At 34.2% G+C, this 12,298-nt stretch overlaps 2 protein-coding genes across 3 annotated transcripts; one reads left to right on the plus strand and one right to left on the minus strand.

Moving 5' to 3' along the window:
- The first annotated feature begins 4,233 nt into the window (after positions 1 to 4,233).
- On the plus strand, positions 4,234 to 11,788 carry LOC146897484 (Pyridoxamine 5'-phosphate oxidase family protein). 2 transcript variants are annotated; one of them, XR_015021330.1, is made up of 7 exons: positions 4,234 to 4,388; positions 4,482 to 4,589; positions 4,679 to 4,711; positions 4,797 to 4,892; positions 7,566 to 7,733; positions 7,814 to 8,003; positions 11,276 to 11,788. XR_015021330.1 is itself a non-coding variant. In XM_085732120.1 (6 exons), the coding sequence occupies exons 1-6, from the start codon at positions 4,305 to 4,307 to the stop codon at positions 7,913 to 7,915; spliced, it is 591 nt and encodes a 196-aa protein (XP_085588246.1). In that variant the 5' UTR covers positions 4,234 to 4,304; the 3' UTR covers positions 7,916 to 8,158. The 2 variants fall into 2 exon arrangements, 1 of the variants encoding a protein (XP_085588246.1); XM_085732120.1 differs by lacking the exon at positions 11,276 to 11,788 and having other exon boundaries at positions 7,814 to 8,158.
- Positions 8,199 to 11,155, minus strand: LAC6 (laccase 6). The gene is made up of 6 exons (XM_085732119.1): positions 11,011 to 11,155; positions 10,737 to 10,888; positions 10,405 to 10,649; positions 10,177 to 10,305; positions 8,727 to 9,668; positions 8,199 to 8,516 (listed from the first exon to the last, which is right to left on the minus strand). The coding sequence occupies exons 1-6, from the start codon at positions 11,125 to 11,127 to the stop codon at positions 8,386 to 8,388; spliced, it is 1,716 nt and encodes a 571-aa protein (XP_085588245.1). The 5' UTR covers positions 11,128 to 11,155; the 3' UTR covers positions 8,199 to 8,385.
- Positions 11,789 to 12,298: the final 510 nt, after the last annotated feature.

Raw genomic sequence — 12,298 nt, forward strand, 5'->3', positions numbered from 1 at the left:
TGGACACAAACAATGTTGCGAGGGATACGTGATTATATCAAAGAAAAGCTAGAATCCATATATGATCATTAGGTTACATGTGATAGTAGGACAAGGAACTCTAATCCTAACAATTCTCTTGCCTTATTAATCTCACTTTTATTTATTGCATAATAGTTAATTTGGTTACAAACAAACAATCAAACCAATCTTATACACTTAGAATGATATTTGTAGTTAAACTGTCCTTGATATCACACTAGTCCCTGAGGAGACGATATATAAATACTTACTTTTGTTTGATGCAAAAATACTACATCAAATTACAACATGGTTAATTATTATTTTGATTATGATACTGTGCAGGAGATTATTAGAACTCCCATTTTTCATCAAGTGGAGGAGGATGCTTTGATATAGAAGCAGGGGCGGATCTGGACTTTCAATACTAGTGGGGCACATTTTTTTGGTCAAATAATTAAATAATATTAAATTTAATAAGAAGTTATATTAAAAATAGTTGTAGCAACTAAAATTACAAAGAAAATAATCTACTTTCCATTTGTTGAAAATGAAATAAAATCATATCATTACTAATTGTTCTAGAAACATCTTTTTCTATATAGGTTACAAGAGATGTCAAATGCTCTAGTAGAATACATGTGCATACGAACGAGTGAGCATGTTGCGCTCTTTTTTTTTTTTTGGAAGCAAGTCGCAATTGCATAGAAATTATAAAAAAAAAGTCTTTGTATTGATATATGAATAATAATATAGACATGTTTATAAATTAAAAAAAATCGGTCCCCGTATTAATATACTCCCTCCGTTTCAAAATGAGTGTCGCTTTAGCCAAAAAAAATTGTTTCAAAATGAGTGTCGCTTTCAGTTTCCAATGCAATAATAAATTTTCTTTTCAATTGTACCCTCCAATTAATACTCTGCACACTACTTCCAAAGTATTACTTTTAAAACTAACCAATAGTTAATAAGGATAATTTGGTAAAATAACTATTCTCTTTCTCTTAATCATTGCATTTCTTAATATGTGTGCAAACACCTAAAACGACACTCATTTTGAAACGGAGGGAGTATAAGTTAACATATAAACACAGGTATATTAAAAAAAATAGGTTCTCTTATATGAGTAAAAATATAGACACGTGTATAAATTACACAAATAAATATGTCTCCGTATTAATATATGAGTAAAAATATAGATGCGTGTATAAACATAAAAAGAATTAGGTGTTTGTATTGATATATAAGTAAAAATATACAATGAGCCGTTAAAAAAAAATAAAAAAAAAGTATTGGACATGAACTGGTGTGGCACGTGCCACACCATGCCTTGTTCAGGTCCGCCCCTGTATGGAAGGCGGAGAAAAACGGCCATTACTCGGTTAAAAGTGCGTACCGTTTGTGTGTGAATAATATAGTAGATAATTCACACTTGCATCGGGCAGGCAGTTGGGATAACATCTGGAGACTCGAAGTTCCGCCGAAAGTGAAGAATTTTCTTTGGAGGGTTTGTCGGGATTGTTTACCGACACGAGCCAGGTTGTTGGATAAAGGAGTGAATTGCACATATTTATGTGGTTTGTGTGAGGAAAGTTACGAGGATACGACTCATGTTCTATTTGATTGTCCTAAAGCAAGAAATGTTTGGTTGAATTGTTCAATGGTAGACAAAGTGCATTCGGTGATGCTTAATCATAACACAGCGGCTGAAATCATCTTTTCTCTACTCCAAGAATTAACGAAGGAGCAATCCGAACAGTTTGCGATTAATTTATGGAGTTTATGGAAGAGTCGGAATCTTCGAATATGGCAGAATATTTCAGAAACATGCCAGGCTATTTCTGCTCGAGCACAACAGATGTTAGTTGAGTGGAGAGAAGCAAATATGAGGAAGAAGAAGTGTAGTTCAGCTGGACATATGGCTGGGCAGCAAGCTGATGTAAATATGCATTCTGCAGGAGCAGCAAGCTTGCTGTCATCACAGATCAAGTGGACAAAACCGCAGCAAGGTAAGCTAAAATGCAACATCGACGCGGCGTTTTCGGAACATTTAAATCGTGTTGGTTTTGGGCTGTGTATACGGGATGCTGCTGGTAATTTCAGGAAGGCAAAGATGATGTGGTCTAATCCCATATGTAGGCCGGAGATTGGGGAAGCATTGGGTCTGCTCTATGCAATTCAATGGGTACACGAACTACAACTTACAAATGTAGATTTTGAGATGGATGCGAAGTTAGTTGTAGATTATTTTAACAAAGGCAGCAACAATGTTTCTGAATTTGGAGCAATATTGGAGGAATGCAAAAGATGCCGCAATGTTTATTTCGAAAACTCTAAGGTGGAGTTTAATCGGAGACAAGCGAATGAGGTCGATCATACTCTTGCTAGAGAGGCTTTATTCTTAACTAGTCCCCAAGTTTTTAATGATGTACCTCTTTGTATTTTTACATTGATTAATAATGAAAAGCTATAAGCTATTTTCTCTAAAAAAAAAAGTTGATAAACATTCTTCTTCACTTTTTATTTTATTTTTGTCGAACTTCACCTAATTTTAATAAAACATCTCTTACTTATGAAGTTTATAATAATCTTAAAGATTTTACAATTTATTTCAATATGAATTTCTCAACATAATCCTAAAAAAGTTACTACAATCTCATTACTGATAATAATAGCATATACATATATGCTAAATAAAAAATTTAAAAAAGCAAGAGTTTTAATGGCCTAATAGTTGAGACGGCCCTATTTTTACAAACAATCAATGTATAAGGAAAAAAAAACAACATCCTAACATATGTCGAACAAAAAAAAATCATCTCAAAGTAGGGTTCGACAAATTGGGTTGACCCACCCGAAACCGCCTGACCCACAAAGACAAAAATTCCAACAACGTGGGTAAAATTGGGTTGGGCGGGTGAAATTTTTGGTTTTCGACGGATTAATATGGACGGTACCGGATGCAAACTAACTGAAACCGATCCGCTCAGTAATTAGCTTAATACATTACAAATAAATAAATGAGCTAAATCCTTTAGGCCCAAAATTTTTCCTCCAACCCAACCCTAGTTTTTCCTACTTATACTAAAATTTTCTTTCACTCAAACCCAAGTTTTTCATGTGCGCCGTTTCACGGTCTTTCTCAACTCTTCATTCTTCAACGCATTTCATCATCTTCCTCATACTACATCATATTCATCGTTTTGTCATATCCCTTGCTCTGATTCATCTTATTATTTTTATGTTGGTATCGTTTAATCAATAATTCCATAACAATCGTCTTCATTTTCCTTTGAGATTATATAAAACGGTGGAAAAAAAAACTGCATAAGAGACATCCTTCAAAACAAAAAAACTTCATAAGAGACAAATTTTTTTTAAAAAAAGACTCAAATTTAATTGAATTGAACCAGGGGTATAATAGGAATACACAAAAATATCACTAATCTCTTCACTTTCTTCTCAACTTTGGAGAGAAAGGGTTTTGTGTGGGGTCCACGTGTTTTTAGTCTCTCTTCCCTATTTCTCTTCACTACCAAACAAGGTAACTTCACCATCTCTCTTCAATTTCTCTCTTAGGGTCCGTTTGGTTCGAGAATTAGGAGGGGAGGGGAGGAATTTTAATGGAGGGGAGGGGAGGGGATATATTTTAATTAAAAGTGTGTTTGGTTCACAATGGGAGGGGAGAGGTTTTAAAATTATTTTACTGTTTTACCCTTAATTAAACTTAATTAAATAAGGATAATAAAATAATGAAACAATAACGATGCAATCGATAACAACATGATGTAGACTCTAAAATACTGGATCAGTAATAGGGTTGTTACAAAGATTAATAATAGTTGTTTCAAGGAAAAATTGTTAATAATATGAAATAAAAGTTGTTACAAGAAAAAATTGTTAATAATATGGAATAAAAGTTGTTACAAGATAATATCACCTATAACCTAATAATAGTAAAAGTTGTTTCAAAGATAATATAACATAATATTAATAAATAATGTCACAAGGATAATATTGAGATTTTAAATTAATATAAGGATAATTTTGACAGTGCAATAAAATTTGCTCCTCTCCCCTCCCCTTCCCTCCTCTTCTAAAAATTGAACCAAACACTTCAAATTAAAAATCTCCCCTCCCCTCCACTCTCCTCCAAAACTCTCGAACCAAACGGACCCTTACTTAACTCTCAAAGTGTAAAAGTGACGGTTAAAAATGAACGGAGGGAATATTTTTTAAGTGTAAATTGTAAAATCCATGGTAGGGAAGAAGGAAAATCTGTGTCGGCATAGGAAGAGCTGGGAATGGGGAGCATAGCATGGAAACAGCTTCTTCTCAACGCTTTGGAATCTAACACTCACCTTAAACACGTTTCTTACATGCAACTTGTTTGTAACTAACTCTTTCTTCTTTTTCTTCTCCATCTTCTTATTTATTTATTTATAATTCATTTTCACTTGTTTTTTTCATCTTTGTTTCAGGCAACCGTAGGAACCAATGGAAAACCTTCGAACCGCACTGTCGTTTTCAGAGGATTTCAAGATAACACTGATAACATCCTAATCAACACTGATACACGCACTCGTAAGGTATTTTTTAATTAAATTTCGTCAATTTAACTCCTTAATTGGGGTCATGATTAAGATTTTCATTGAAAAGTTAATTACTTGTAATACAGATGGAAGAGCTCAAGCTTTGCTCCTCTGCTGAGGTAATTATTCCACGACGCGCTCTTTTATAATAACAAAATACAAAATGATAAGTGGTTTATAATTTGAGACGGTTCTTGTGGTTAGATATGTTGGTATTTCACAGATTCATGGGAGCAGTTCCGGATAGGTGGGCATGTAGATATCATCGATGGGACAAATCCTGATCCGCTAAAACTTCAGGTTTGATTAGAGTTTTCAGCTATAATCTACTTAATTTATATAAACCATTATTTACACTTGAATAGAAGGCAAGCGGGCAACAAGCTGCGCCGCTAGTATAATTGAAATTTGAATCTCATTGTGTGAAGTTTTTATTCCTTTTATCATTTTGTTATTGATCTAGTATAAATGATAACCACATTGCTGCATAACTGTTCTTTTCTATTACATTCAATTACAATTTTAGTTTTTCATTTCTCATTCTCGAGAAAATTCAGAAAGAGGTGAATTTCATATGTTAATTTAATTATTCTCCATCCTTTAGGTAACAATTCATTTTTTTTCTTCCCTTTTTTGTTGTAATCCACACAACCTTAAATAAATGATTCTTCACAAATGCATGTTACAAAATCTCGTATTTCCTTTGACCCATTTAGATTTTCCATCTCAATCTCATGCAACTTCTCTCACATTGTTTGGAATTCACGGGCTAATTCCGCGACTGAGATCTAGGGTTGTAGGGTTCACAACTCTGTTCCTCCCACATTGTTCCCTTTAACAATTTTTATAAAAGAAATCAACAATTTCAAATTACATTGATTTTTCCCCGTTCATGGGTTCCATTTAAAACTTCAATATTTGTTGATTTCAGCCGTTGGACCGTCATGCTCAAACAAATCATTTATGTCTTCCATATGCTCTGCAATGCAGATATTTCTTAGTTGGTTATTGATTTTTGCACCAATCTTTTATATTCCTCGGTTGATGCGCCTGTCAAGGGTTTATATGGCTTATGATATCAATGAACTTGTAACTAGGAGTTTGTTAAATGTGACTCCTTCAATTATTATCATAAATATTTCACATTTTCTTCGAGGCAATACCCATACAACACAACTTACTCATTCCATTTGTTTTTTATTTCTCAATCACCGTCATCATCATGAAGAACCCTTCCAAGGATTCAACTTCGACCAACAACTAACCACCCACAATTTGGTAACAAAATTTTCTCTGCCATCAGAGGATAGAGAATGATGAAATGAGGGAGAGAAATTGAGGGTACAGAAGGCTTATGTGGCAACGTGAAAACCAAATGGCTTGTTGACATGTATATTGACCAAACTGATATAAAACTAAAAACCACCTTGTGCCTCCTATACTCCAAATCTCTCTTCCGCCCTCTCAGTCATTCCCTAACTTCTGTCTTTACCGTTTAATGCTAGAGGAAATTTCCAAATAGTGGATGATTAGTTATTGGTTGAGTTTGTTTTCTTGGAAGGGTTTTCCAAGGTGATGATGGTGATTGAGAAAGCAAAAACGAAGAAGGGAATAAGTGAGCCGTGTTGTATGCGTATTGACTTGAAGAAAATGCAAAATATTTACGATAGTTACTGATGGAGTCAAATTTAACAAGCTCCCAAATTACGAGTTCATTGATGCGGAAAAGCTCCCAAATTACGGGTTACATTTAAAAGCATAACGATAAAACTCGGTGATGTGGAGAGGAAATAATTAAGAAGGGAAGTGACATGTTGAAAAACAATGAAGAAGAATAATGAATATTTGTAGTTTTCTTTTGGTCATTGTACAAATCAACAAGCCATTAGAAATTCTAAGTTGCTATGTCAACGCTTTTTACTGTGTTAACATTAGGGACTAATGTGACTAAAGGAGTGAAGAGTGGATGATTTAATTGGGTTTTCGGCTGTGTCAGAGACCAATGTAACAACGAGTTACACTTTTAGTTACACTAGATTTTTCTCAATTTTCTTTTACATATGAAGACCATGAATAGAAGCCAATGAGACAGAGAGAGGTGAGATGGCATATGAACAGAAGCAACCAAGAAGATAGAAGGAGAAGCCATCATTTTGTTCACAATCAAGAAGAATGAGAAACTTGGTTGACCATAGTACCCTTGTTGGGTCAATCACAAGTCTAGTCTTTAAAACATTGGAAAAAAGAGAAAAGAAAAAGATGTAGATGTAATATGGAACCACCATATTCTTTTAATATCATAAAATGAGAATATTAACATTGTTATTTTGGGTGAAATAATAAATAGTCTTTAATTTTATTGTGCAATTTTTTTTATAATATTATTTTAGCCACGCCAAAACATTGGTCCTGGATCCGCTCCTGTCTGCCCAAGCAATTATTCTAGCTCATCAAAACAGGGAAAGCACAATAGAATAAAATAGTAAATAACCATATTCACCATTGAAATTGTTGGGCTGTAACGATCAACTCCCTCACATTATCAATATTCCAAAACGACCCTTGAATTTGCAAACTTGTAGTCAAATTTGTCCCTCCGTTGGTATTTGCAATGATCAAAATTGAGATTAAGTTGGTGATATTGGGGATGATTTGAAACTAAGTGAATAATGTCAGGGATGTATTTGATAAAAGTTCTTGATAGAGTGATGAATTTGAAAAATATTTGCAAATTCCATAGACCATTTTGGAATATTGATAATGTGGGGGACTAGGTTGATACAACCCTACAATTTTAAGGGCTAACTTGGGTATTTACTCAAAACAAAACTCATAAAAGTAGCTTCTGGGTTTGGTATCTTTCATTCTAACATAAATATATTTCTAGGATGTTGAATGTCTCTCTTTTCTTAAGTTTGGTGGGTGCTATGGAATACTAAAATTATTCCCTCAATTTATCAAATGATAATGCAGCAAAGAGAAAAATCCTGGTTTGCCAGTTCCATGAGATCAAGGTCACAATATTTGTGGCCCAACCCTGGACTTCCCTGTCTAAATGAACAAGCACAGGTAGAAATAATGTTGGATCCTTCTATAGGTCCAGTTGATGCTTTTTGTCTTCTAATTCTAGAACCAGATCAGGTACTGATGCCTCTCCTAGTCTACCATTAATATATTCCTTCTCTCTTTCACATATTCACTATGGTTTCAACCATGTACAGGTTGATTACTTGAATCTAAAGAGTAACCAGAGACTAACATTCAGATCAAGTTCGACTGATGCAGCAAACAAAAGCTGGATTGTGGAGAGGGTCAACCCGTGATTTCTTATCTCTCATACGTAGATTTCATTGTGATCAACAAATTGCATGTTCTGAGAGTATCAGAGAGAGAATTGACTGGACTGTACTGGTAAGATTTTTATTTAACATGAGTCCAGTGTATCAGCTTTCGTGCCTCATAACTTTCCGAGCAATTGAATATTGTATTTGTTCAATGTAAACCTAGTAAAATTGAATATGAATTATAACATCTTAATATATGGACATCACTTTGATTTCCAATAATATCAATATGTTTTAGTTATTTTAGAAATTTGATGAAATATGCATATAAAAGAAATTCACATTCATCTATTCATTTTGCTTCTTTACATCCATAAATTTTTCTTTTAAAAGAATTGCACTAGTGCCACATTTTACAATTACAAACTCGGAGCTAAAAAACACTCAAACTTGGAAAAAGATCACAAAATTATCTGTTAGCACTATTTGTTTTGATCTGTAGGTAGTCCTTAACATGATGGCAGATCTGGAGGGGGATGTGGTAAAGACTCCAGATCTCCTTCTCCATTCTTCACTATAAATACCATTCCTAGTCCCCATGATTGGTGTATATCAATGTGACAGTGCATGTACCACACACCTGCAAAAAGTTATACCATTGACTATAAGAAATGAATAATTCCTTCAGCCAAAAAGAAAAAAAGAAATCAACAGTTTTGTGTTTTTTTTTTTATATGCAAATGTTAGTGCTCAATTTGTTAGGGGGAGGGAGAATTTGTTAGTGGCAGAGATCAAACCCCGGATGTTTAGTAAAATGGAAAAATGAAATATACATTGATGAGGTGTATACCTGGATTATCAGCCACAAAACGGACAGCTGCCCATCCACCGACCGGAACTCCAATTGTATTCATATATGGGGGATCCACCAAATTGAATTGTGCAGTTAGTGGATTATAGTTGCCTGTGCCATATCCTACAACGTAAAAGCTGTAGCCATGGATGTGAATTGGATGATTTTCAATGTTGACTGTTCCTGTGTTCTGCAAAATGAGTTGCACCTTGGTACCATATTCAAGGACCTTAGTTCTAGTTCCATTCAATGACTCCGTGTCATATGGAATGTTGTTAGGAGCACCATTAACGAAGTCGTAGAACTTAGAGGGTGCGTCAGGAAAATCTTCAGTGTACGATCCATTTATTTTCTTATAATAAGCTTCTAGGATTGGAATATGGGGATGAACGAAACTTATATTGTTCATTGAAGCTGTCAGCACCCCATTATTCATGGCTTGACAGTTTTGTTTGGGTGTCTTTGAGTGGCATTTTTTAACATTCAATCCAATGGTGATGAATATATTTTTATCGATTTCTTTGAAAACATTCACTTGATTTAGGCTCCTTAATCCATCCATGACTGTCTTAACAGCCAGCTTATCATCAGGTTTAGGTAATTTAGCTGGTAAATATGAACAGTTAGATTCTGCCCCTATATAATTGAAGTAGGCTATGGCTGAAACATTTTGATATTTGACAATCCTGCCAGACTTGTAAGGTGCAACAGCCATGGAATATTTTCCTACTGGTTGATCAGCTGAAACTAGGACATTCAGTGTTTGACCTGGTCCAAGCATCACCGTGTCTGTGGTGAATGGCTTCGTGTATTCACCATCAGCTTCCACGATTGTTAAGTTGTGATTTGCAATGGCAAAGAAGTTCTCAGTGTTTAAACCTGCATTAATTAGTCTTAACAAGTAGGTCCTTCCCGGAATCACGTTAAGTTGGTACACATCTGAAAAGATAATAGAAAATGAAACATGTAAGTGAAAACTGAAGATGGAAAATTTAAACTACAAAGTTGTGAGTTGCCAATTGTCTTAGACTGGTTTAGAAGACCAGTGCCTATGCAGTCTCATGGATATTGTTATGGTGTCAATAGATTCTTAGTGAAAAAAGATTACCACCATGCACCATGTTAGCCAAATTATTTTACGTAACTTAATCTGATTGAGCCATCCCTTTATAAAATAATCACTGACATTGTTAGTTGTATACTATGAAGCACTAACACATACACGGACATAAAAAATCACATTGAAACATACATGTAGAGACCAGTAATAATTTAAGAAAATAGAATGATTGAGCGTGTCAGTTGTGTCAGTGTTGGACACCGGACATGTTTTCAGTATGAAGTGTCAATGTGGCATAGGTTGTATACAATATTAAGGAACCCCCATTAAATGAAATCAATATTTTCACTATCACTTGGTATTTATCTTCTTTTATCTCAAAAATACCATTAATTGAGCAGTTGTAGTTATGGCCTGGGTGACTGTTAATGGTATATGCATCTGCTGGAGGTGGAGCTCCTCCATTGACTAGAGTGGCATGCTCAATTTGTTGAAGATCCTGCAGCCAATATTCCCCTGCCATATTCCGAATTAGCTCACAACATTAGTGTTGTATAGAGAAAACATACAACTTGAAACATTGAATTCAAACCAAAGGAACCACATTTAAGTTACCTAGTATAATTAGTTGCTCTTGATAAGGAGCCTTAAATGGGAAAGGTACCCTATTCTTTGGATAAACAATCATAGCTCCATGAACCGTTCCTCTCAGCCAAGAAACATGAGCATGCCAAAAGAAAGTGCCCTTTTGATTCACCACTGTAAAGTTATAAGTGAAACTCTGGCCTGCTTGAATTGGACATTGTGTAATAAAGGACGGTCCGTCGTACCAGCATGATAGCTGCTGCCGGATACCATGCCTAAAATTTGAAAATAAAGTTTGTTAGTTAAATTATCATTTTTAATTAAATGAACTGCATTATGTATGAGGTTGTGCTTGAAATTACCAGTGAATTGTAACATTGAAAGGTGTCTTATTGGTAACCTTGACTATGATTCTGTCATCTTCTTGTGCGTAAACAACAGGTCCTGGATACATACCATTGACTGTGACAATGTCTTTTGAGTTGCAAAGTTTTGCAACTCTTTTAGTTTGAACCTGTACAGTAACCATTAAGCACATCAAAAATAGTTAATATTGCTTTTGAATTTTGAAAACCACAAATAAATAGAAATATTTTTTCTACAAATGTGAAGGTCAAAATGGAACAAAGAAGATACCTTAAAATCATAGAACCTTGTTGATTCTCCCCTTGCACCATGTGCCATAAGTTTGACATAGTTAAAAGGGCATATAACACTCAACCATAGTATAAACAAGGTAACAAAGTTGGCCATTTTAAGGAGTGAATATAGATTGTGGCACAAGGTAGAATGGAAGAGAAGCCCTTTTAAAAGAGTACTGAAATTCTTTTTTGCTAGATTTTATTTTATTAAAGCAAAGTCAGAAAAACACTATTGATGCAGGTTCTATTCTATTTGTCAGCTTTCATGATTCATCTAGCGTGAATTGGTGATGATAAGGTGTTGGGACGTGATTATTCAAGATGACCACAATGGTAGGGAAGGTTTCAACAAACCCTTTTCTTCCCATCCTATCTGTTTTTATCTAATTCTCTTCTTTCTTGTCAACATTTTCTGTTACAAATCATACCATTGACTCAAATAGAGGAAACACATGCATCTAAACATGCTCTATATCAAACCCCACCACAATCAACCACCACTTCACTTTCTGTTCTACATGTTTTTTTTTCTTCCATAAATATCAATGTTTTTTGTAACTGATTTTAGAGTAAGAATGTTTAATCAAGTTGATTATTTTCTCCAAAAAAAAATTGATATTATTATTGAAAGGATGCGTGCATATAAGATTTTACTAAGTAGATATTTGTGAAGATATTTTACGAACAAAAGTGGCATCATAATGTGATTTGATTGGATGTGTGAAAAAAAAAAATACATTGTCATATAAATTAATTTCATATCTTTTTGGTGTTATCCCTCCGGTTCACAATAAAAGAGAGTCATGATAATTCGAAGTTCGGTTGAAAGGTAAGTAAAACCCGATCAAAAGTTATTCCATCCATAAATAGAACTTGAGTTCTTTCGAATAATTCATCCTAGGGGACCTATAAATTATTCTCACATTGAAAAAAACCATGTAGTATAAACTCGAGCTACATAAAATCATTATCCCATCACCTATCACTTAGCAGTACAACAAGAATTGAACGATAAAAATTAATGATATTTCACTTCCGTTTTTTTTTTTTATAATAATAATATTTCACCTTGTGGCTGAGTTGTATTGAAAACCAAATTAGTTTGTTTAGAGTAATATCTTTTACAATATGTTTTATTATTCCTTTTCCACATGATTGAACCAATTTAGTGAGTATCTCTCGTCTACTCAAAATTGATATTATTCATTATTATTCTATAGTCACAAAGCAATCGCATTTTTAGGGTTGAACATGGAAAAGACTACGATTTAGACAACTCAAAC

Source organism: Medicago sativa, chromosome 8 (genome assembly GCF_051527215.1).
Source record: "Medicago sativa cultivar Bolivia chromosome 8, Bolivia_mono, whole genome shotgun sequence".
Classification (NCBI taxonomy): domain Eukaryota; kingdom Viridiplantae; phylum Streptophyta; class Magnoliopsida; order Fabales; family Fabaceae; genus Medicago; species Medicago sativa.

Excerpts from the sequence above, each read along its gene's own strand:
- LOC146897484 (XM_085732120.1), top strand. The coding sequence starts at position 4,305 with ATGGGGAGCATAGCATGGAAACAGCTTCTTCTCAACGCTTTGGAATCT. Across the intron at positions 4,893-7,565 it reads CTGATCCGCTAAAACTTCAG|CAAAGAGAAAAATCCTGGTT; the intron begins GTTTGATTAGAG and ends ATGATAATGCAG. Across the intron at positions 7,734-7,813 it reads TAATTCTAGAACCAGATCAG|GTTGATTACTTGAATCTAAA; the intron begins GTACTGATGCCT and ends AACCATGTACAG.
- LAC6 (XM_085732119.1), bottom strand. The coding sequence starts at position 11,127 with ATGGCCAACTTTGTTACCTTGTTTATACTATGGTTGAGTGTTATATGC. Across the intron at positions 10,889-11,010 it reads CAAGGTTCTATGATTTTAAG|GTTCAAACTAAAAGAGTTGC; the intron begins GTATCTTCTTTG and ends GTTACTGTACAG. Across the intron at positions 8,517-8,726 it reads TTTTGTGGCTGATAATCCAG|GTGTGTGGTACATGCACTGT; the intron begins GTATACACCTCA and ends AACTTTTTGCAG.